The 22,104-nt window shown below is 45.4% G+C and overlaps 1 protein-coding gene across 1 annotated transcript in view; it reads right to left on the bottom strand.

The window, feature by feature from the left end:
* TBX18 (T-box transcription factor 18) overlaps positions 1 to 3,040 on the bottom strand; it is a 34,006-nt gene extending 30,966 nt beyond the window's left edge. The window contains exons 1-2 of the mRNA XM_013003630.2: positions 2,749 to 3,040; positions 66 to 341 (exon numbers count right to left, since the gene is read on the bottom strand). Coding sequence (XP_012859084.1) covers positions 66 to 341; positions 2,749 to 3,040 — 568 coding nt within the window. The remainder of the gene's footprint in view (positions 1 to 65; positions 342 to 2,748) is intronic.
* Positions 3,041 to 22,104: the final 19,064 nt, after the last annotated feature.

Below are 22,104 nucleotides of genomic sequence, written 5' to 3'. Positions count from 1 at the left end.
CTCCGCCATCCCCGCCGCCCGGCGCCCGCCCGTCGGCTGCGCGCCACGCTCGCATATACACTCACGCGGGCACACACTCGCTCTCGTCCCCTCCCCAGATTTCTGCCAGTCTCGGGGCCCACACCCAGGCCGAGCTGCGTCCCCGCGCCGTCGCGGGCAAGCCCAGGACAGAGGTCTTCCTTCTCGCCGGTGCTGGGGCCCGAGGCCAAACTTCCTGCGCCGGGTCTCCGGCGCGCGCCCACAGAGGCACTCCTCGGCTCGCACCCCGCCGCCGCCTCGTGCTGCTCCGCGCTCGGCCCGACTGATGCGCCCGCGAGGACGGCCACGAGTAAAAAAACACTCTGCGGACACCAATTAGGGATTGTAATTGAAATTTGTTGCCTTGATCTGTCAGCACTTCCAGGCAGGAGAGCGGTGGGAAGAACTTGCTCATTAGTGTCAATAAAGCGGCGGGGGCGGAGCCAGGGGCCCGTCAGTCATCCCGGTGGCCGGCCAATCCCCGGGAGCCGACTTTGCACTGCCCGCGCCCACTTCCTTCCAAGGGCTCCAAAACCTTGGAGTAAAAAGCGCCGCCGTCTGGCTTTGCCTTGCCAGACTGGTGCGCGTTGGACAGGTCGTCCTGCCCTCAGGCCACGGCCCAGTCCAGTCCCTTAGACTTCTCATCTCTCCTCAGCAGAACCTGGAAAGAGGCAGGCAGCCTCTGGATTTAAACCGAGACAATCACCAAGTTAGAATAGCTAGGATCCCTCAAGAGATTTAGAAACCCGCCCTGCTCTTTTAGCATTTAGGTTGCTAGCACTCCGCAGAGTTTAGCGTTGAGAAGAATTTACAGAAACCAGACCTCTCATTTTTCGCGTAAACACTGCTGCGTTTTAAGCTCCCACTTTGCAGCATCATGGCACTCAGGTTCAAAGCCACCGAGTCAATTCTGACTCATGGCGGCCCTATGACAAGGTAGAACTTCCCTTTGGGGTTTCCAAAAGACAGTAAATTTTTACCAGAATAGAAAGTCTCATCCTTCTCACGATTCAAATTGCCGACCTTGTAGTTAGCTGTCCAACTTGTAACCCACTACACCACTAGGGCTTCTTAACAGTTCCACGAGGCTAGTTTATTTGTTAGTGTTTGCTCAGTAAGTTTTTCTTTGGGGACAGAATTCAAGAAATACGAAAAAATTTACATATCTGGGGGTAGAATAGTACATTGTCTTTTCAATACGTCGTTTAAGGTAGTCAGAAAAAGTGTACCCTGGATACTTTTCTTTCAAAGCATGGCAGAATTTTAACTGAAAATCCTGGGATGTGAATTCTATGTTTTTAACAGAACCCTGGAGGAGAACCAGGGTTTTTAACAGAACCCTGGCTTTCTGACTTAGGAGGTTGCTGTCCCAAAGGTCAATGGGAGAAAGACGTGACAGTATGGTTCAGTTAAGATCACAACCTTGGAAATGCTGTTCAGGTCAACTAGACCAGTGCAACAACAACAGCGTCAATAATGGCATAGATTTAGGCTTACAATCGTGGAGTTCTCTTTAAGATGTAATACCATTCAATTTCCCATTGGAAAACATGTAAACTCTTACGTAGCATAACTTATTTGCCCTGCTTTTGACAATTTGCCGCTTTTATCTCAGGCTTTTAAAGAGCCAACTTGTCTCTTCACAATCCCAACTTAAAAACAAGAACAATGCTTTTTAACAGAATGGTGCCAAATGTGTACATGCAACGTTTGTTTTATAATTCTTCCCGCTAGGCTTTTTGGTCAAGATTCCTGATGTAAATCGAGCATATCCCTTGTAGAAGAACGTTTATTATGTATATGATCCATAATGTTTGGCATAAAAAGACTGGACAAAAGAATTGTGCTTCCTCTCTTTTCCCTCTCAATTCAACCTCCGTTGCTTGTTCTATTATCTTCTGCCTTCTCCTTAAGCTTTTGGTGCAAAGCTTCCTGGAGTAGCTTTCCGGCTGCGACCTTTCCACCCGAGGCAGGCCACACGAGGGCAGGCCGCGGAGCCGCGGGCCTTGAGCACACGCACAGCACTCACACGCCGCTCAGCCAGACCCCAGGCGACTCAAGCGGAGGAGACCGCTTTTAAACACTAGACAAGGAATTGTTTTCTGTTTGTCGAAAAAAGGCTTTGCGATTACACTGGGACTCCAGTGGGTCTCTAAACTTGAGGACACCAAGGAGGTGGTAATACTGTCTCAAAAAAAATGCGCAAACTCAAGAGTTTGAGTCCACAGTGGGCATCAACTAAGCACAGAGGACCAGCTGGAGGGCTAGGGTCTCAGAGAAAAAGAGGGCGGGGGAGGTCGTCGCCAAAGGCTGCTCCCGCCAAGCTCTGCTTCTCCAAGGGCAGCATGGGCCAGTTGCTAGGATGAAGCGCCCTGCCCCAGACCCAGGTCCTCAACGACCCCAAGGAGCCACCAGGGCTCCTCTGAGACATTCCTGACGTCGCCTCCAGCTCTCTGTACTCCTGGGGCCCTGAAAACGCAACGGCGCCGCGTGGGGTTGCCGGATCCCGAGGTTTTACTAGGGCGCCGAGGGCAGGGGCAGGAGAAAACAGAGGCCGTAACGGACCAGCGTGATTTCCAGCCGCAAATCTGCGCCGACGTGGTAGACTGGTCCTTGCCCTCCCTCCCGCACGGGTTTAGGAAGAAGTGTACAGGCCCCCTTGCACTGTCCTCATCACACGTTCCCTGAGCATCTACGAGTGCAGACCGCAGAGCTCGCCGACCCTGGTACCCGTGTCTCCACTGACGAGCTGCAAAGGCGCGCCTCGCCGAGTCCGGTACACCGGGCCCTCTGCAAGAACCCAGGTGTGGTCCGGGCGCCCTAGGCGGGGGAGGGCAGCCGTCCCCTTCGGCTGAACTAGGGAGACTACGGAGATCGAGCTAAGCGAGTTCCGGCCCCGTTGGGCTCGTGTCGAACCGGGCTCGGGCTCCGGGACCAAGCAGGTCCCGCAGTCCTCAATCCCGCGGTCCAGCGGAGCGTCCATTGAAGCACACCGCTGTGTTTGCCTCCGAAGAGGGGGCATCTAAGCGCTTCCAGGCGCGGGCAGGAGGGAAGGCAGGATCCGAAGGGCAGGGCGGAGGCGCGGCCTTGAGAGCCAGGGGGAAAGGCCCACCGATCCAGGCTCTGGCCGCCGGCTGCTGAGTGATGGGCAGACAGGGAGAGAGAGGGAGCACCCGCTCAGCGGAGACGCGGGGACCCCGGGCAAGCCTGGCCAGTGAGTGCGCGCGCATGCACGCGTTTGGATGCGCTCGGGTGCGGGCGATAGCATGCACACGTGCTCCTGTGTGCGTGTGTTGGTTGCACGCGTCTGCGAGTGTGCGTGCGCGAGTGTGCGTGCACCTGATCGCGTTCAAACACGGGCGGAGGAGTAGGTATGAGGGACATGTGTGTGCCTGGCGTGACTTTTTGAAAGAAAGCGCCTAGTCTGGCGACGAGCTAGGTTCAGGAACTATTCCAGTTGAATGAAAGTGCCAGGTGCCTGACAGTGGCAGCTGGGCTCAATTTCCGAGAAAAGTCACTCCGATAAGAAAATTGCCCAACTGAGACTGGGGAGGAGGGCAAGAAGGGTCTGGGAGTTTGGTACTCACTAGGTCCGCATCCCCCTACACAGCACCAATACCAAGCAGGGGGAGAGGTCTGGAGAAAGTATATTGGTTCCTTAGCAAATGCTTTTCTTGGTGCACTTTAAATAAAATTGAATCGTTTTTTTAAAAGATTCTTCTCTCTGTCAGCTTGGCTGTCTAGTATGGAGTGTGTGTGTGTGTGTGTGTGTGTGTGTGTGTGTATCCATAAATATTTCAAAAAGTTTATAGAAAAAATCCATTATTTTACATGTCCATTCCCCTATACTTTTGAACCTCCTCGTGTATATTTTATAATATAATGCACATATGTCACTATTTTAGCTTACCTATTTACAGAAAGGAGCTCTGGTGGTGTAGTGCTTACACGTGGAGCTGCTAATTGCAAGGTCTGCAGTTCGAAACCACCAGCGGCTTGGAGGGAGAAACACAGGGCTTCCTGCTCTGGTCAACAGTCTTGGAAATCACAGAGGGCAGTTCTACACTGTGCTAAAGGGTCCTTATGAGTCCGCATGGACTCGATGGCAGTGGTTTTGGTTTGGAATATGTAAGAGATCTGTGCTTTATTTTTATTTATTTAGGAAGCCTTTTTTTTTAAGCCTAGGTGTCAAGATTTCATTCCCTAGATTCATTCTCTCTTCTCCATTTCCATAACCACCATCAGCCCATACTCACTGGAGTTTTAAAACCTTACAGTGGGTTTTGAGGACTTTAAAAGTGATGGCGGGAATCGCAAGCAGGGGCCTGTTTTACCCTCCTTGGGGTTGGTCTCTGGCCTCAGGAAGGTAAGCCCTGTCATCCAAAAGAGTCTGTTCTTGACGCCTGAAGTCAAGGCTCGTCAGGTGGTCCTTGAGTTTCCCAAACAGAAAGGAACTGGGCTTCCTTCCCACGCATAAAAAGATGTTTATTATTAGCTAAAATATTAACTGAGTGAGAAATCCAGAAATGGGTTAAGGAGTTGGGGGTGAGCAAGGGCTACATTAAAGCCCCAAGGGAGCGACGGGGAGGAGGGCTACTGATTGCCTGCATCACTTCACTTCATAACTTAATCTGGAAAGGAGTCATGTCCTCATTGGGGCCCTTGGACATCAGATGCACCTCAGGGTCACTAGCAGAGTTGCACAAGAGCGCTTGGGCTTCCTTGCTCTTCCCTTGCCCCACTTTCTTCCCACTCTTCTTCCAGCTTCTCCCTCCGATCTGAGTTAATGAAACAAATTACAATTTGTCCACCTTTACTAAGACTATGGTGGTATAATCTAGAGGCCACAGGTTTAGATGCTGAGCTCTCAGAGCCTGCATAGCCTTCAGAGCGCAATCTAGGGGCCCCGGTTGCAAACACAGCCCCTCCCCCCGCCCCACCCCTCTTCCTTGCGGATAGGGATCCGGAGCCACAGTTCAAGGTTCCTTCCGTAGGCGGACTTGCACGTTAGAACATCTCCTCCCTGCTTGCTGGGGACGGTTTACCACCCTTCCAACAACCTACCTCTCTTGATTTCACTCAGTAAAGGACGCTGCGGCTACCCAAAAATCCGTGTAGCCAGAGCTGGAGCACTGAAGGGATAGAAGCACTCTAGTTTGGTTAGGGCGGAAGGATTTTCTTTTCCAGTGATGTTTCCGTGGGCGCTTCCTGCAGGCTGCTAGCGCTGTAGGGGGGGTGCGTCCTTTCAGCTACACTCCCTCCTCTTCACCAAAGTTGGACAGCCTGGGGACCGACCACAGGAGCAGGAGGATGGGCCAGTAGGGGCGTTCTGATGGACAAATGGAGGGGTAGAAAGACAGTAACAACGCTGGTAATGTATCCAGAAGAAAACTCAGCGCGAGTTCGTGACTGGGCAAAAGAGCTTCCAGATTCATGATCAGTTTCTAGCAGTGTGCACTCTGCCTCCAGATGGTACTGCAGTTATCTTTCCTCTGTCGGTGAAACACTGCCACCTCTCTTCCTCACTCATCGACCCCACTCTTCCCACAGAAACATTCAAGACGGTCACCCTAGTCCCCTATCACTAATACCTAATGCAAATAGTAAAATGACTTGAAGAACTAATGAAATGGACATCCAGATGTAAATGAATGTCCTTAGATGGAGAGCAGGCCATTAGTAAGATCAACGTTGCAACCATTTGTTTTGGACCTAAGTCCAACTGGGAAAAATCAATGGAGAAAGTGAACAGTACTCTCTAAATAGTTAATGGGCATATTAATTGTTTGCATTATATAAACTCATATTTAAACCGATATTTAAAATATAAACTCTTGTGTTCTTTGAATTAAACATGTTATCCTCACCCCGCCCCCGCACCCAATTAGCAGGTTACTTTGAGTCTGCTAGCTTAATCAAATGAATTGAACATGAACTAACTACCTGGCCTGAATTAGGCCCCATTCAAGAATCACTAGGCTTGATGTTTCGCTTTTTATAAGAATTATTGCATCCTCTAATTGGCTATAAAGTGGGTCTTGTTCCCAAATTCCACATCTGTAGATGCCCACAGTCCTTAAACAGTGGGAAATTTTGCGCATTTATATAATCCACTGGATGTATAAATAATGAAGGATGTGGCTGGAATTTACTCATATTTTTGTACTGACATTGAGGCATTTCAGTTTCAGCTGAATGAAAAGACAGATGAATTCAAATCCAGAACTAGAATTGTACAAAAAGGAGGAAGCTACTGAAAACAAGTATTAGCAGTGGGAATGAACCCTGCATTTAAACACACAGGCCATAAATAAATAAATAAATAAATAAATAAAAACAAGCAAGCCATGACTTTTAGCTTTTGTTTTCCATTTTAATTGTGAATGTTCTCAATTTTATTTTATTTTATTTTATTTTTTGAACGTTCTCAATTTTAATGTGAACATTAACAAGACAGATAAAAATTTAATCGCTCAGCAATTTATCTCCTTTTTAATATGAAAATATTTAAGCACTGTCCCAAATAAAATAATCGTACTAGGATTTATTTCCAACCCAGATTTTCAGAAACAGCCAAAGGAGAATCTTCAAGCAAAAGGCTAAAGAACAGTAGTAGCTAGAGGAACACTATTAAAACCTTAAGAGATAAATTACAGGGAACTTTTGTAAATATTTCTTGCAAGGAATTCTTACCATCTATAATACTGCAGTCCCAAATTACTACATTTCAGAATCCAGTCACATAAAGAAAGGCTGAAGGGAGTGGGGGGAGCTATCTCACACTGTACTAAAAGTTGTTGTAAATATAGAATAACTAGCATTTCTAGAAAGACTTGGGTTTTTTTGGTGAACTTTTAGTCTTTGTTGTGGGTTCCTTCTCAAATTACATAAAGTGTACTGTAAGAAGCACTCACTACCTGCTACAGATGTCCAGGAAAACTGAATTATGGAAGTCGGAAACACATGGCAGTTGCCTATTGCACAAGGAAGGTACATATGAAAGTTATAAATTTCTTGCTTGAAGTCAGCATTGTAAACGCATTTTATAGGGTTCACAGTATGTATTACATCTGTAGGTTCAATTTTTGAAATACACCTTTGGTTATTATTATTAGTTTCGATATTTGTGGCTTGGGATACTAAGAGGAAGAACTTATCTTGATGTGTTAGAAATAAACAAACAAATCACAATAAATAGGTGGAGAGACATTTTCTTCTTCTTCGTTTGGTTTCCAGCTGGTTATACTGCAAAGGATAACAGGCCAGCTATTGGCCAAGGATTATTCGCAATGCAGGTGGTGCCCTCAGCAGGGCTTGCTGCATTTCATTGAGTGCTGTTCTGAAGAAGCAATGACCAATTTAAACTAAGCCAGTTTGGGGCAGATATGGAAACTACCAGATTCAGAATTGAACCAGGCAACTGTGAAAACCGCACCAATTACTTGAAGATCCTGTTCCCATGAAAATATTAGATTTAATTTCAATTCCTTCATTTAAACGTGAAGCCACAGGATTGCAATACTAATTTAATATTTTATAGTCAGTCTTTTCAGTGGATAAGAATGTTACAGCTATCAAGGTCCCTAGCCCTTACTTTCAAGCTTATTTAAAAACAATTCCTCTAATTTTCCACCTGTAGCCCTTTCTGGTACCTTTAAGTTTAAATTTAATTTTGTGGATTTTTAAGAGTCTCAGCCCTCCTATTCCACTTTATTTGGAGAAACGTGAGGGGCAAGTTATAAGACTGGCGCGGGTTAAAAGTGAGTTTAAATAAATACATACTTTTATTTTTTTAAATCCCTAAATTTGGTACTCTGTCAAGAAAACTACTCAGATTTCCACGGTGGAAGCAGAGGACAACAGGCATGAGATTGGTCGGTTTTGTTGCGCTAGAATGAAATTTCCTTGTGGGACAAGGGGGATACTGCAACACATTAGCAGATGCGCCCTTCTCCAAGAGAAGTTTTATTTGGTTGTGTTTTGAATTCCCCTTTATGATCAATTGCCTAGTGGTCGACTGACTGTATCGGTTTCCTCTTTATTTCCAGTTCCTGCCTTACCGAGGGCTCATCCTGGTTATGATTTGGATTTTTCCATGACGTGGGGCAGGAAGATTCAGGAGCGTTCATGATGAGCGGGTTCTGAATAGGTGAGGTAGAAGGATCTTTAATGAGCAGAAGAAAACCTGTATACGATTCCTTTAATCCATTCTTGGAATATTGGGAAGAAGAAAAGTGCCAGGAACAAGTTTAATTTCTTTCTTTTCCAGATTCGAATCTCTTCTTGAGTTCCCAACCTGTGCTCCGCAGACCGTTTTTCTCTCCTTGTTTCCATTTATAATTAGACCTCTTCAAGGGGACCCAGATCTATCTAATGCAGCCAACGTTATTCAGACTTACTAATCTATTAAAAATAGCATTTATTATTTAATATGAACGACGACGACCTCAATAACACTAAGCAGAAATAAATCAATCCAGTTAACCTTCCTGAAATCCCTGGGGTGGATCCTGCTGGCGAAAACATTCAGGAATTCACGTCCTTAGTGGGATTCCACACTTCACATTAAAACCCGGTATGGGTTTCTGAAGCTTGTTTTGCTTTGGTCAATTTCTGCATTTCTTTCCTATTTAGTTCCTGTTCCATTCGGGTCTGGGTGCCTTTTCCCCCCATTGCCGAAGACAATCTGATTTACTGTTTGACTGAGAATTGCATTTCGGTTTAGAAGGTGAACCGTCCAAGCCAGTTAGCCAAATTATTCCCCGATGGCAACAACATTGCGCCAGAGTTCCAGAGTCAGTTATTTTTATGTCTGACTGTATATCAAACGTGCAGGGGGATAAATAAAATCGGTCTAAAGCTACAAACTATCTCTGTGTGATGAAGAGCAATTGACAACAATTAACCCAGTTACGGTGTTGGGGTTCTCGCGAGCCCCTGGAGGATCAATCTGCGGCACTGCTGCATCTTCAAGCAGCGAGCTGGGAGATGCGCGCCCGCTGCCGCGGCGGTTTCAGCGGCTGCCGCTCTGGCCGCGCCCGCTCTGGAGCCGGGCCCTGATCGGGCCGCGGGTGGGGTCGGCCATCTGAGAAAGAGGCCAGTGGGAGGACGCAGGCGTGGCCCAGGCTAATGGCCCCCAATTTGGTATCAGGGATTTTCCAGCGAGGTGTCTAGAAGGCACTTGTCAGGGAGAGGAAGGGACGGCGAGAACGAATGTACCAACGCTGCAGTCTTTCTGAATCCGAGAGGACTGTCTGCTTGCTCCGCGTCCCTGGAAAGAGAGATTCGTCCCAGTTATTAACCACGAAACCCTTTTCACAAGCTCTCAGGGAAGGCGCCCAGGGGAGCAGGGGTACGTCCCGGCGGCTCTGCGCGGCGGCCGCGGCGCTGCTTGGGGCCCGGAGCCCGCAGGGTGTGCGCTTCCCGCGACCGGCAGCCGCACCCGGAGTTTGGGGCCCCGTGTGCCGGCTGGGCTCGTCCTGCCTGGGGCCCGCACAGCCCACCGGGCATCGGCGTGGCGGCGGCGTGGTGGTGCCACGGACCCACCCAGAGTGGGTGCCGACAAGGGGGCGTCCCAGTGGCTCGCCGCGGGTCTGGCCACCTGTTGGAGAGTCGGAGCCCAGAGCACCCACGGAGGGTGCGTCGGGTGCGCTCGGGGCGGGCTCGCGCTCGGCAGCCACCGGAGGTGGCTCGGGGCCGCAGGGCGGCGAGTTCTCCTTGCGAAGGGCAAGGAGCAGCCCTCTGGGTGCCAAGCGCCCAGTAAGTGCGAAGAAGAAATCCATCCTCTCCTGGGCGGCCCTCTTGAAAAGGCCTCTCAGCCCCCTGCCGTGCGCGGCGGCCCAGGGTGATGGATGAGAGCGGCGGCGGGCAGGGAGGGCGTCCTCGGGCCCAGTCCCCCGCCTGCTCCTCGGCGTGCCCAGAATGATGACCACCTAAACCTTCGGGGACACTCCCGGATCCCGAAGACCCCAAGCACGCCCGCATCCCCCCCCCCCCCCCTGCCCCAGCTTCCACGGCGGCCTGGTTCTGGTCCCCACCCGGCGAGAAGGCAACGGAGGAAAGAGATCTCAGTGGGTTGGGGAAGGGCGAAGGCTGGGATGGCCCCAGGCTGTCAGCCTGTGGACCTCGCGGGAGCCTGGCTAGAAATGGGGTGCGGGAGGTGAGAGTGCGATTTCTCTCTACGTACTGGAAGGGAGGATTTCTTTCTGGCAAATAAATGCTTTAGAGAGCAAACCGGGTGGGCACGTAAAGGCCCCTGGCGAGGGACGCTCTGCCTCCGCGCACAGTAAAGTTCTGCCAGAGGGGCCTGGGAATTGCGGGTCCCGGGTCCCAAGCTGCGTGCCCGGGCGAGCGGACCCCCAGGGGCAGGGGCATTACGCTGTGCTGAGTCGCCTCTCGCCCCGGCTTCTCAGCTTCCCAGCGCTAGGTCCCCTCTCGCTCCCGAGGCTTCAGGGCTGGAGGCCGGGGACCGAGGAACTTGGCTCGCAATGTGATTCCGCACGCGTTGTTCCGTGACCCTGGCCCCTTACTGGCTTTGACCTCCCCGAGACCCGGAGACTGGCTTCCTCGACTGAGTGACCGCGGCAGCAGTAATACTTGCCCGGCTGGCCTGCCGGGCGGTGAAGAAATTCCCTAAGGGGCAACTGGGTTGCCTGGGAGACTGGCGGTTGTTTCAGGGTGCTGCAGTTCACAACCCGCCCCGATTTGGGGGACTTGGAAGGGGAGGAGTAGACAATCAGTCCCGGCCTGGGCCCTCTCCTCTAACGCCAGGGTTTCAGCACCGAGGACGTGGCGACAGCACCGAGGCGCGGGGACAGAAGGGCGCGCTCGGCGTGTGTGGATTCCAGAGTCCCGCAGACTGAGGGCGGATCAGCGCGGACTGGGAACTGGCGCTGCGGGGTGGGGGTGGGGGATCACATAGCGCCCTCTGGGGACCGCGGATCGCACTGCCGCACTAAGCACTCTGTCCGCTTCCGCAGGGCACTGTACCCAGCATCGGGCTCAGCGACAGGAACCCTTAGAAACTGTGGAATCTTGGCAGTATAAGATGGCCGTCGGAGCGACCGGAGCTGTGTCCCGGTGCAACCCTGACTGCAAAGGAGGCATCCCGGGACCTGAAGGGTCGCCCTGATCTGAGGACGCCTGGAGATGGCCAGAGTCGCCCAGTGTAAACCAGCGCAGAAAGGCACTGGCCTCTCTGTGTCTGAATTCCTTGAAAAAAGTCTCTAGGAGAAATTAACCCTCAATCCTTTACAAAGCTATACAATCATCTGGAAAGGAAAGTATCCACAGGGATGAAGGGAGAGAATTGGAATAAAGGCAATTAAAAGTAATATATCATGTGTTTTCTTTTCATTTGAGAATCAGCTAACCCGAGTTTCAATTGAACCACCCACCTAACTAAGTAAGCAAGCAATCTACCAACCAACCAGCTAGCCAGCCAACCAAGAAAGCTAACTTCGTTCTAGCTAGCTGGCAAACATTTCCCTAGTCAACTTCCCATGACCTGTTAGAGCTATGGCCTCACAATAGTGGGTGAAGAATGAGCTTCTTCCTCATTGTAATTTTAAGTTAAAATCCCAGAGCACTTTACCTAGTAACTTGCTCGACTTTTCTCATTAATGAGTATCTCTCTGCCTTTTTTTCTTAGAAAAGCACATCAGCAGGTTTATAAGTCAGGCACAGTTCAAAATTGAGTATGGAAAAATAAATGCAAAGTAACCTGTATTTGCAGTGGTGAGCTAAGGTGCTTACAGGCCCTCAGTTGCATACTTATTTCTAAGAAGTCTTCATGTGAAAATGAAAGAAACATTTGGGGGCGGTTATAGTTACATTAGTACATGTTGCAGAAAGACGCTTGCATTTGGAGAAAAATTATTAGAAACAGCTGTGATGTTAATGTTTCAAAACTCAAAGCACTCAGCATGCTCAGTATCTACTTTTCATCATATTTTTTGTGTGCATCCACATGATGCACTACTCTCTGTGTGTAATACAAGACACTTGTTTAATAAAGAAAACCATTGTCTGTGTCAGGGAGATTTGGTCCTCTTTCCCTCTCTTGACCCACGTGCAGAGCAGATCAAAGGCCTGAATTACTTCTGTCTTTACAAAGGCAGCCAGATGGTGTCTTGATTTTTCTTCAGATTTCTTAACAATAGAATTCAAAGGACTGAAGAATTTGTGTGATGCTACAGATGAAAGCCCTACCTAGGTAAATTATTTTCCTTATTAATGTTATGCATATTTTACCTATGTTTTGCATATTTATCTCTTTTTCCTATTTTACCTATTTTGCATATTTTACATATTTTCCTTATTAATGTTATGCATATTTTACCTATGTTATGCATATTTTACCCATTCCAATTTCGTTTTGAGGAATCTCAAGAGAATACACATAATATAAATAAATGTGTAAATGTAAGTCAGAGATCGGGACTGGGCACAAGAGAAACTAAAATCCCGAGTTAAAATAAGAGGATTAGAACTTAGATGTGCATATGGAGTACTAGATAGTTATTTAAGATGAACTTTAAATTTGATTTGGGGCCAGGGTGGAAAGTGAATCTCATTGATTCTCCATAAGCACAAGGAGAGATCATGTCAACTCCTTACAGGAAACACAGTGTTCCCTGCTGTGATGACAATAACGACGACTGCACTAATAGAAGCAGCAATGGTCTGTTTTACATGCTGCTCCACTTGGGGGGACAACTGCTGCTCTCCCCGCAATACACACACATGCTCTTCCCCGTCTATTTTTACTTTGCTACATTTAGATTAAGACTGCTTCACCGAGAGACAGTGTGGTGCTAGACAGAACTTTGGAATGAGACAGAGTTGAATGAAAATGCTGACTTCTGCACTATTGTTAGGTGTTTGTGGCAGTTGCATCGTTTTATGTCACCTTGAAATGTAGGGGTCTAGCCTGTCAATCCCGTCATAGTTTGATGGTGCTTTCTTGTGGTCGAGAGGACCTCATAAGGGGTACCCTAGGAACTTCCCCTCTTTCTCTGCCTTCACCTTCCTGCTGGAGCCACACTGAGACCTTCAAATGCCCTGTGATCCTTCGACCCAGACCTTGCACCCACCAGCTGGTGATGTTCCTGTATTCTGGATCATTGCATGTGGCTGTGTGAGTCTGAAGAGGGATTTCTGGACTAGCATTGGACTTATATACTCGATCTGGCCTGGGCTGGGATGTTTGCTTGGTATATAATTACTTAAGACAAAGCTCTCTCTTACACACACTGAATTTGTTTCTCTAACACAGTGTTATTGAATTGGCCCTGACTCATAGTGCAGCAGAATGAAACACTGCTTGGTCCTGTGCCATCTCACAATTGTTATATTTGAATACATTGTTGAAGCCACTGTGTCCATCTATCTTGCTGAAGCTCTTTCTTTTTCGCTGATGCTCTACTTCAAGCATGATGTCCTTTTCCAAGGAGTGGTCTCTCCTGTAAGCATGTCCAAAATATGCGAGACAACGTCTCATCATCCTTGCTCCTAAGGAGCATTCTGCTTATACTTTTTTTCAAGACAGACCTGTTTGCTCTTCTAGCAGTCCATGGCACTTCGATATTCTTTACAACGCTTCATTCAAATGCATCCATTATTTGATCTCCTTATTCATCCTCTATCTTTCACATGTCTATGAGTTGATTGAAAATACCATGGCTAATTTCTTTCGCCAATTTCCTTTGTAAAAGTATGCTAATCGGTCCCATCAAAGCCCACTTTCCAAGGAGTCAACTCCAACTCCTTGGAAAGTTAGCACGATGCTCCATAAGATAGTCAATGGCAGATTTTCAGGAGCAGACTGCCAGGCTTTTTTTAACAAGGCCTTCCTGGGTGGACTCCAGCCTTTCAGTTCACAGCCAAGCACATTAACTATTGGCATGACTTAGGTATTCATATACCACAGTCCCTGACACTTAAGACATTTTTTATCAGTGTTAGGCTCTTAGTGCAGCTTTGTTATCAAAGTGCCACAAGTGTCCGTTTCCATTCTCCATTTCTCCACGGCACTCAGATCTACTTTGGGGACGCAGAGCAAATGAGATGCCAAAGCTTGGACTTGAAGATGTGTTAGTACAATTAATGAGACCTGTTAGCACTTTTATCGTCCCTACCTGTTGATAGTGGTTAAAGAGTGGAGCTAGTTTTTCATAAGGAGAAGTAGATCTTGGTAAGTCAGCTCTTGTCTTTACTCAGAGAGGACGAGAGAGGACTCGTCACCGGGAAATACAGAGTTTGTCTCAACCACCTCGATGTTGGGGTGAGTCATGGCAAGAATGGGTTCCAAGATGAGGTAGACAACTCTGAGAGTTGATCTTTGCGGGTAAGGGGCGCAGGAGGGCAGAAGGTAGCACTGCCCTTTTTCAGGCCTTGCAGTCAGCATTCTTGTAAGTACTAGGGATTTGGGGGAGGAACAACATGGTGACATTCCACTTTCCTTGCTGCCTCACTCTGTCTGTGATGATGCAGACTGTTTGGACTGAGTACCCCCCATGACTGGTGCAAAATATTATAAAGACAGGGTCTCTTCTTCAGAGTCAGAAGAGTTAAACATAAAATCAGCATATTATACTTTCCAAAGTTATTTGTAATTTAGGCATCTCAAGTAAAAGGAATCTGAGATTGAGGATGGAGATGTGCATAGGTGAGCATGCTTGACCTGCCTCATGATGGTTATGGATTGAAGGATTAAATGTTGAACAGTCATACTTATTTCAATTGGAGACACTCAGGATGCATGATATAGCAACCGGACCCATGGCTTAATGTTTGCTCTGTTACTGGCCCTGTGTGTTTGCGTCATCATTTACTATCCTCACTTTCTACCTGAAGTACTTAGGTGGAGTCTGTGTCGCCATGGGCAACTATACTGTATGACCTGGACTATACTTTTGAGCTGCGAGTATCTCTTTTCCTTCAATTACCCCTGATGACATTTTATTTCTTGTTTTAGGTAACATTTACATAATGCAGCCTGTTGTTCTTGTTACCTGTCACTGTGTTGGTTCTAATGGATAGCAACCCTATGTATAACAGAAGGCAACACTGCCTGGTCCTAGAGCATCCTCACCATTATGTTTGAATCCATAGTCGCAGCCCCAGTGTCATCCATCTCATTGAGGATCTTCCTCATTTTCGCTAACCCTCTACTTTACCAAACAACATGTCTCTCCCGATAGCATGTCCAAAGTAAAAGAGGTGAAGCTTCACCATCCTTGATTCTAAGGATCCTTCCAAGACATACTTGTTGTTCTGCTGGTGGTACTTTCAATATTCTTCTGTGGTCGTTCTTCGTCATTGTCCAGCTTTCACATGTATAGGAGATGATTGAAAATACTATTGATTGGGTTGGACACATCCTAGTCCTCAAAGTGTTCTTTAATGCATTGAAGAGATCATTTGCAGCAGATTTGCCTAATGCAATACATAGTTTGATTTCTTGAATGCTGCGTTCATGAGTGTTGATTGCATGTGAAATGAAATCCATGACAACTTCAATCTGTTCTTTATCATCATGGTATCTATTGATTCGATCTTGGGGATTTTCCCCCCTTTATATTAAGTTGCAATCCATAGGGAAGGTTGTAGTCTTCCCTTTCTATTTTGCAGTAACATTCTTTGAAAATAATAACTATCACCTCTATTAGATCATTAGTTCTGGCATTAGCTCTGGCAAGGTCACCAAGTTATCTAACTTTCTTGTTGTCTCTGATAATATTTACTTACTGAGTGAATGGAGTGTCTATATTTGTGTTCCCCAAAGAACTGGTCCTGTGCTTTACACCTATGGCTTATGATTCCCTTTTCGGAAAAAAAAATTCTCAGTGTCCCCAACCCTTTGAAAATAAACACTTTTGTTCTGTAGCCCAAATCCAGGGTAAAATATATATATATATATATACTTTATATGTATAAGCATATATACATAAACCTATTCACTGTCATCTAGTCAATTCCAACCCACATAGACCCTAAAGGACAAAAATAAAACTCCCTGTGAATTTTAAAGACTACAAATCTTTATGTGAATAGAAAGCCTCATACTTCTCCTGTGGACTGGCTTGTGCTTTCAACTGCTGGCTGCTCGATTAGCAGCCCATTACAACATCAGGGGTTATAGCTGCTCTTGCAGACCTGCTGAGTCTTCAAAATGACACCCAGGGGGTACTATAACCCATATTGGGAAAAACTTGTACACAGTTAAAGTTTATGAATGAAATAGGACATTACTCTTTTTACAACATCCACTATTTTTTTTTTACCTGCAGGCAGACAGCACACACTCTCTCTCTGCTTCAACTTCCTGTTGAGTAGCCACACTGAGAGACTTGGAGGACCCAAGTGGAAACCAGCGCCAGCACTGAGATGCTTCCACCACCACAGGATCCACAAGACTTTTCCGCCCACCTGCATTTGGCATCATTGTATGTGCTGCGTGATTCTGAAGGGGAATTTATAGACTAGTATCAGACCCGGGCTAATATCTGACTTATGGACTTGATCTGGACTTGGCTAGGATGTTTTCTCAATGTACAATTGGTCTTTGATATAAAGCTCTCTCTCTTACAGACATATGAGTGTCTCTGGATTGGTTTCTCTAGCCAACCCGAACTAACACACTTCATTTATCATGATGTTGCCTATTGGTACAGTTATGAGGATTTTGGACTTATTTACACTGAATTGTAATTCATATGAAGGACTACAATCTTTGATTTTCACCAGCAAGTGCTTCAAGTCCTCCTCATTTTCAGCAGGCAAGGTTGTTAATAAGCCTGCCTCCAATTCTGATGCTGAGCTTTTTGTATAGCCCAGCTTCTTGGATTTTTTGCTTCATTAAACACTAAGTATATGAAAGGATACAACTTTGACACATGCATATCCTGGTGTTAAACCTCACAGTTTTACCTTGTTTTGTTGAAAGTTTGCCTCATGTTCCACAACTCTTAGTTCCACTTGAGCATAATGAAGTGTTCTGAAATTCCCATCTCAACCTTCTCAATGTTTTTCATCCCCAAACACCAAACTCACTGTTATCAAGTCAATGCAAACTCACAGTGACCCTATAAGACAGGATCAAACTGTCCTATGAGCTTCCAAGACTGACATGTTGTGCCGGAGTAGAAAGTCCTGACTTGTTCCATGGAGCACCTGGTGGTTTTGAATGGCTCACCTTTCAGATCACATCCCAACTCCTAACCACTATACCACCAGGGCTCTTATATGATCGACAGTTTGTTATTAATGATGCAGTGGAATGCCTTTTCATAGTCAATAAAACACAGTAAACATCTTACTGGTATTCTCTGCTTTTAGCCAATATTCATCTAATATCAGCAATGATATCCCTTGTTCTATGTCCTCTTCTATGTCTGGCCTGAACCTCTGGTAGCTCCCTTTCAATGTACCGTTGCAACCCAACCATTGTTGGATGATCTTCAGTAAAATTTTACTTGCGTGTGATATTAATAATCTGATTCTATAATTTTCACATTCTGTACAGTCAGCTTTCTTTGGAATGGGTAAAAATATGGATCTCTTCTAGCCAGTTGGTCAAAGAGCTGTCTTCCAAATTTCCTGGCATAGCTGAGGGAGTGCTTCTAGTCCTTCAGTTTATTGAAACATCTCAAATGTTGTCCCATTGATTCCTGGAGACTTGCTCTTGACTGATGCTTTTAGTCTATCTTGAAATCTTTCCATCAGTATCATTGGTTCATGCTCTTCTGCTACCTCTTAAAATGGTTGAATGTGGACTAGTTCTTTTTGGTACATGACTCAGTATATTTAAAATTTTTCTTTGGATGTTTCCTGCATCATTCAATACTATGTCCATAGAATCTTTCAATCTTGCGATTAAAACTCATTTTTTTTCTTGAGTTCATTAGTGTAAGATATGCTGAGTGTGTTCTTCCTCTTGCTGTTTTCTAACTTGAGGTCATTGTACATTTCCTTATTATATTTTGCTTTGTCTTCTTGAGCTCCCCTTTGAAATTTTCTGTTAAGTTCTTTGACCTCATCTTTTCTTCCGTTGACCTTAGTTATTTTAAGTTTAAGGGCAAGTTTCAGGGTCTCTTCTGACATCCACTTTCTCCCCCTGTTTTTTAATGGTCTGCTTTTGTCACATATGTTCTAGATGTCACTTCCCAGCTCATCAGATCTTCTGTCATTCGTGTAAAACGAATGCATCAAACAAACCTGCTCTTGAAATTCAGGTGGGATTTACTCAAGGTCATATTTTGGTTCTCGTGGACTTGTTTTTAATATTCTTCAGCTTCAACCTGAACTTACATATGAGCAATTGATGGTCTGTTCCACAGTCAGCTGTTGGGTTCGTTTTAGCTATGGATACTAATCTTCTCCATCATCTCCTCCCACAAATACAGTCAGTTTGAGTTCTGTGTATTTCATTTAGAGAAGTCCATATGTAATTTAGGGAAAAAAAGGTATTTTCAATGAAGTCATTGCCATGGCAACGCTCTATCATGTGAGATAGAACTTTGTTTCTCCCACCAAGATCATATTTTCTAACTATTGCTCCTCTTTGCTTCCCACTTTGCATTCCAATTGCCAATAATTATCACTTCACCTTGAATGCATGTTTGATTAATTTCAGAGTGAAGACATTGGCAGGATTCTTCAGTTTCTACATCACTATGTTAGTGGAAGAAGCCCTGATGGTGTAGTGGTTACCTTGAGTTGCGATCTCATGGTCAGCTGTTCAAAACCACCGGCAGCTCCACTGGAAAAGACAGGGCTTTCTACTCCAGTAAGCAGTGACAGTCTCAGAAACCCACAGGAGGTGCCGATGAGTCAGCATTAACTCAGATGGCAGTGAGTGTTGAGTGTTAGCTGCTGATGTATAAATGTGAATAATTGTTGTATTGATTGCATTCGCATGTATGCGAATAGACACTATGCTGTCACAGATAGTACTGTGCTCCTTTAAAGAGGTGCTCATGGATTAGCCTCTAGGCAGTCCTTGGTTCTAGCTAACCCAGACCTTCAACCTAGCCTTGCTGGCTCAACATTCGCACCCTCTGTCCCTGGTATATTGGTGCTGCTGGAGCTTCTGCTGCTATGGGCAATGCCATCAAGTTATTTAACTTTCTTGTTGTCCCTGATAATATCTACATACTGATAATAACTCCATGATCACCCTAACTTCCCATTTCTGGGTCTTCTATGTTGGAGGTTCTGTTGAAAGGCTGTTTTCTGTGTGGGACCAGGGGAGTGGTCCAGATCTGCACACTGAAGTGAACGTTCCTTTTAGTGAGCTAATGTACTGGGAGCCTCCGCCCCCGCCCCCCATAATTGTAGCTTTAATAAGAATAAATGTATTGAAGCAAATCATTTGGCTAACACTGTACACTCTGTTGAATAAGCAAACCCTTCTTTACATTTACTTAAATAGAAAGGATCTTTCTCAAAGTGATGAACCCCAATCCCTTCGGGGAACCGAGTTCCACCATCAAATCAGCATCACACTCTAATGCTGAGTATTTCAGTTCAACAAGAATTTATGTGGATGCTGAATCCTATGCTTATAAAGACTCTCTCCTTGATTGGCAGGCCCTCCTGAGGAAAAGGGTACTTTCTTTTTCTTCTCTTTGTAGCTACAGGAAATTCCTAAATACCCACTTTAGGAGGGTGGTTTATGTCCCCTGGAAACCAGCTGTGATTTTCCGTGTTTAACTGGATGTATGTTTATCCCTGTGCCTCTATAATACAATTATCTCATACATGTCAGGCTTGTTTCTTTTCTCTCAACATTATAAAAGTCACTTGTTTGTCATGGAAATGAACATTAACTGCAGTATCAAAGAAGCCCCCGAACAACAGCGACACAATTCACTAACAGTTTATTTCTCACTCAGAGTGAGGAGTGGGTCAGGAAGATCTTTTGAACACCTTTCTTTCAGCTGGTGACTCCGAGACCCAGGCTGACCCCTTCTTTCAACACCGCTATTGAGCACTTGACTTTCAAGTTTCCTCTGTAAAGGGAAGGGAGATGGGAAAGCACACCTGAATGTAATTGCCTTTGCCAGAATGTTATACTTCTGTTCCCATTCTATTGGCCAGAACACAATCCAAAGCCTCATGTACTTGCAAGGGGTTCTGGGAAATATCATCTTTCTTTATGTTCATGAAAATGAAAATAAAATGCTGTGGTTGCTACTTAGCTCTGTCCTCACTACAGGTTTGGAAAGGGCACCCTTCTCTTTCCTGTGCCCGTGAGCCTCCACCATTTGTACGGCCCTGGACTCAAGAGGTTGCCGAGTTGCCCATTTAATCAGGTGTAAAAACCATAATAAGAACTGTAGGCTAATCTTGTTTTCACTCTTATGGAGCTGGTTCAAGGATAAAGTTCTCTTTGCAGTCAGGGAGCATTGTATTCCATGGGACTGAAACATGGAGTCTGCAGATGGATGAGGATATAAGGGACCGATGGTATCCACGTCCTGTGGAAAAGTCTTATCAGCATTAAAAAGCCCTAAAGTTACCTTTCACAGGTTACTATTTTTTTATTATGACCAGAGTAGTTGCCAGTGACTGAAACTTGGGATGGGTTTGCCAATAAACTCTAGTAATATTCCCAAATCCAGAAATTAATCACCTCTTTCTGGCCTCTTACTCTAACTCCTAATACATGCTATCAACACCTCCTTTCCCCTTCTTGGTTAACATTTTCTTTGTATCTTTAATGATTTAACAGATGTCAAAACGTATTATGGGTTTGACAAGGGCTGACATTGCTCAAACATCTTTGCACAGGTCTGGTTCATTTATGAGGGGATAACAGACCACTGATGTCATTTTCATGTGCTCTGATGGAACTTTTAGCAACCCAGCTCCCCTGTGGAAGGAGTTTTACACGTTGAAAGTGGTTGCAGCCTTCTTGTTAAGTTCTTTTCCCAACAGGCTCTTGCATTTAATGTTCAGACTGAACAGTATATTGTAATACCACTTGGGATAGCTGATTCAACACCAGAACTCAAAATTTCCAGATGATAAGTATCGTTAAGAGAAGAAGAGTGGAAATCCGAACTTTCTGAGAGAGATGATGGACGCTGCCAGATGGGATTAGTGAGTCAAAGAGAATAAAAGCCTCTCTTCTCTCTGTGGGTAGAACCATTGTATTTGTTGTTTCAAATACCTGACATTTTCGTTCTTGAATTTAGGTCTTACAGATATCACCAGGACTTTAAAAACTGCTTGATTTGTTAATGTGCTTTGACCATAATCTAGCCTAAAGAAGAAATTTAGGTCACGTATTCAGTGTACTATACAGACATGAAAAAGATTTGGCTCTTGCCTTTAAGAGTTTATATGTAAACTAAACCATAAAATGTAAAGTCTAAAATAAGTTATAAAACATATTCTTTTTCATATGAAAAATTAAAAGAATAAACCAACTGTATTAGTAAGGGCAGGGAGCATATTAGGAGCAAATTAGAAATGCTGCTTACAGGAAACATGAATTAATTGGCAAAAAGGGTCCAAGTCGGAGTTGGGACTGAATTTTAAAAGTTGGGAGGTGGTCTCTGTTGCCAATTCTAGCTCTTACTGCCTGCATGCTTTGAGAAGTCTTTAACTATTATGGTTCTGCATACCTTTAACGGAAAAATACATAGTAAAGTGGACCCTGAGAAAGTCATTAACTAATTGAGCAGATTATATGAGACAGTATATTTGAAAGCACTTTAAAGAGGCAAATTGATAAATAAAGGTAAAGGCAACAAGAGACCTCCCCCTTAATCTGATACTCCTAGTTCTCACTCTTCCCTTTCTATTTTCTCCTGTATCCCCTCCCTACCTCAGCATCCATCTCCACATTTTGATGTTCCATCTCAGCACCAAGAAAGAGTCTAGTGGGAAAGACAGTATGGAGTGTGATTGGTTGTTAGTATATTATTTAGCACCACCTGCTTATATAAGGAACAATATTTTTAATGGAGATCAGTTTTCCCTCATTAAAAAAAAATAGCAGTTTCAAGCTGCTAAAATAATTTATGTTGTAAATGGAAACCTAATCTAACTATGCTAGGAAGTGGTGTTTATTGA

The sequence above is a fragment of the Echinops telfairi genome, unplaced genomic scaffold (assembly GCF_000313985.2).
Source record: "Echinops telfairi isolate 266 unplaced genomic scaffold, ASM31398v2 ScPeMD7_3533;HRSCAF=4204_0, whole genome shotgun sequence".
NCBI lineage: Eukaryota > Metazoa > Chordata > Mammalia > Afrosoricida > Tenrecidae > Echinops > Echinops telfairi.
The sequence above is the reverse complement of the archived record's forward strand: the minus strand, read 5'-3'. Positions and strand labels throughout refer to the sequence as shown.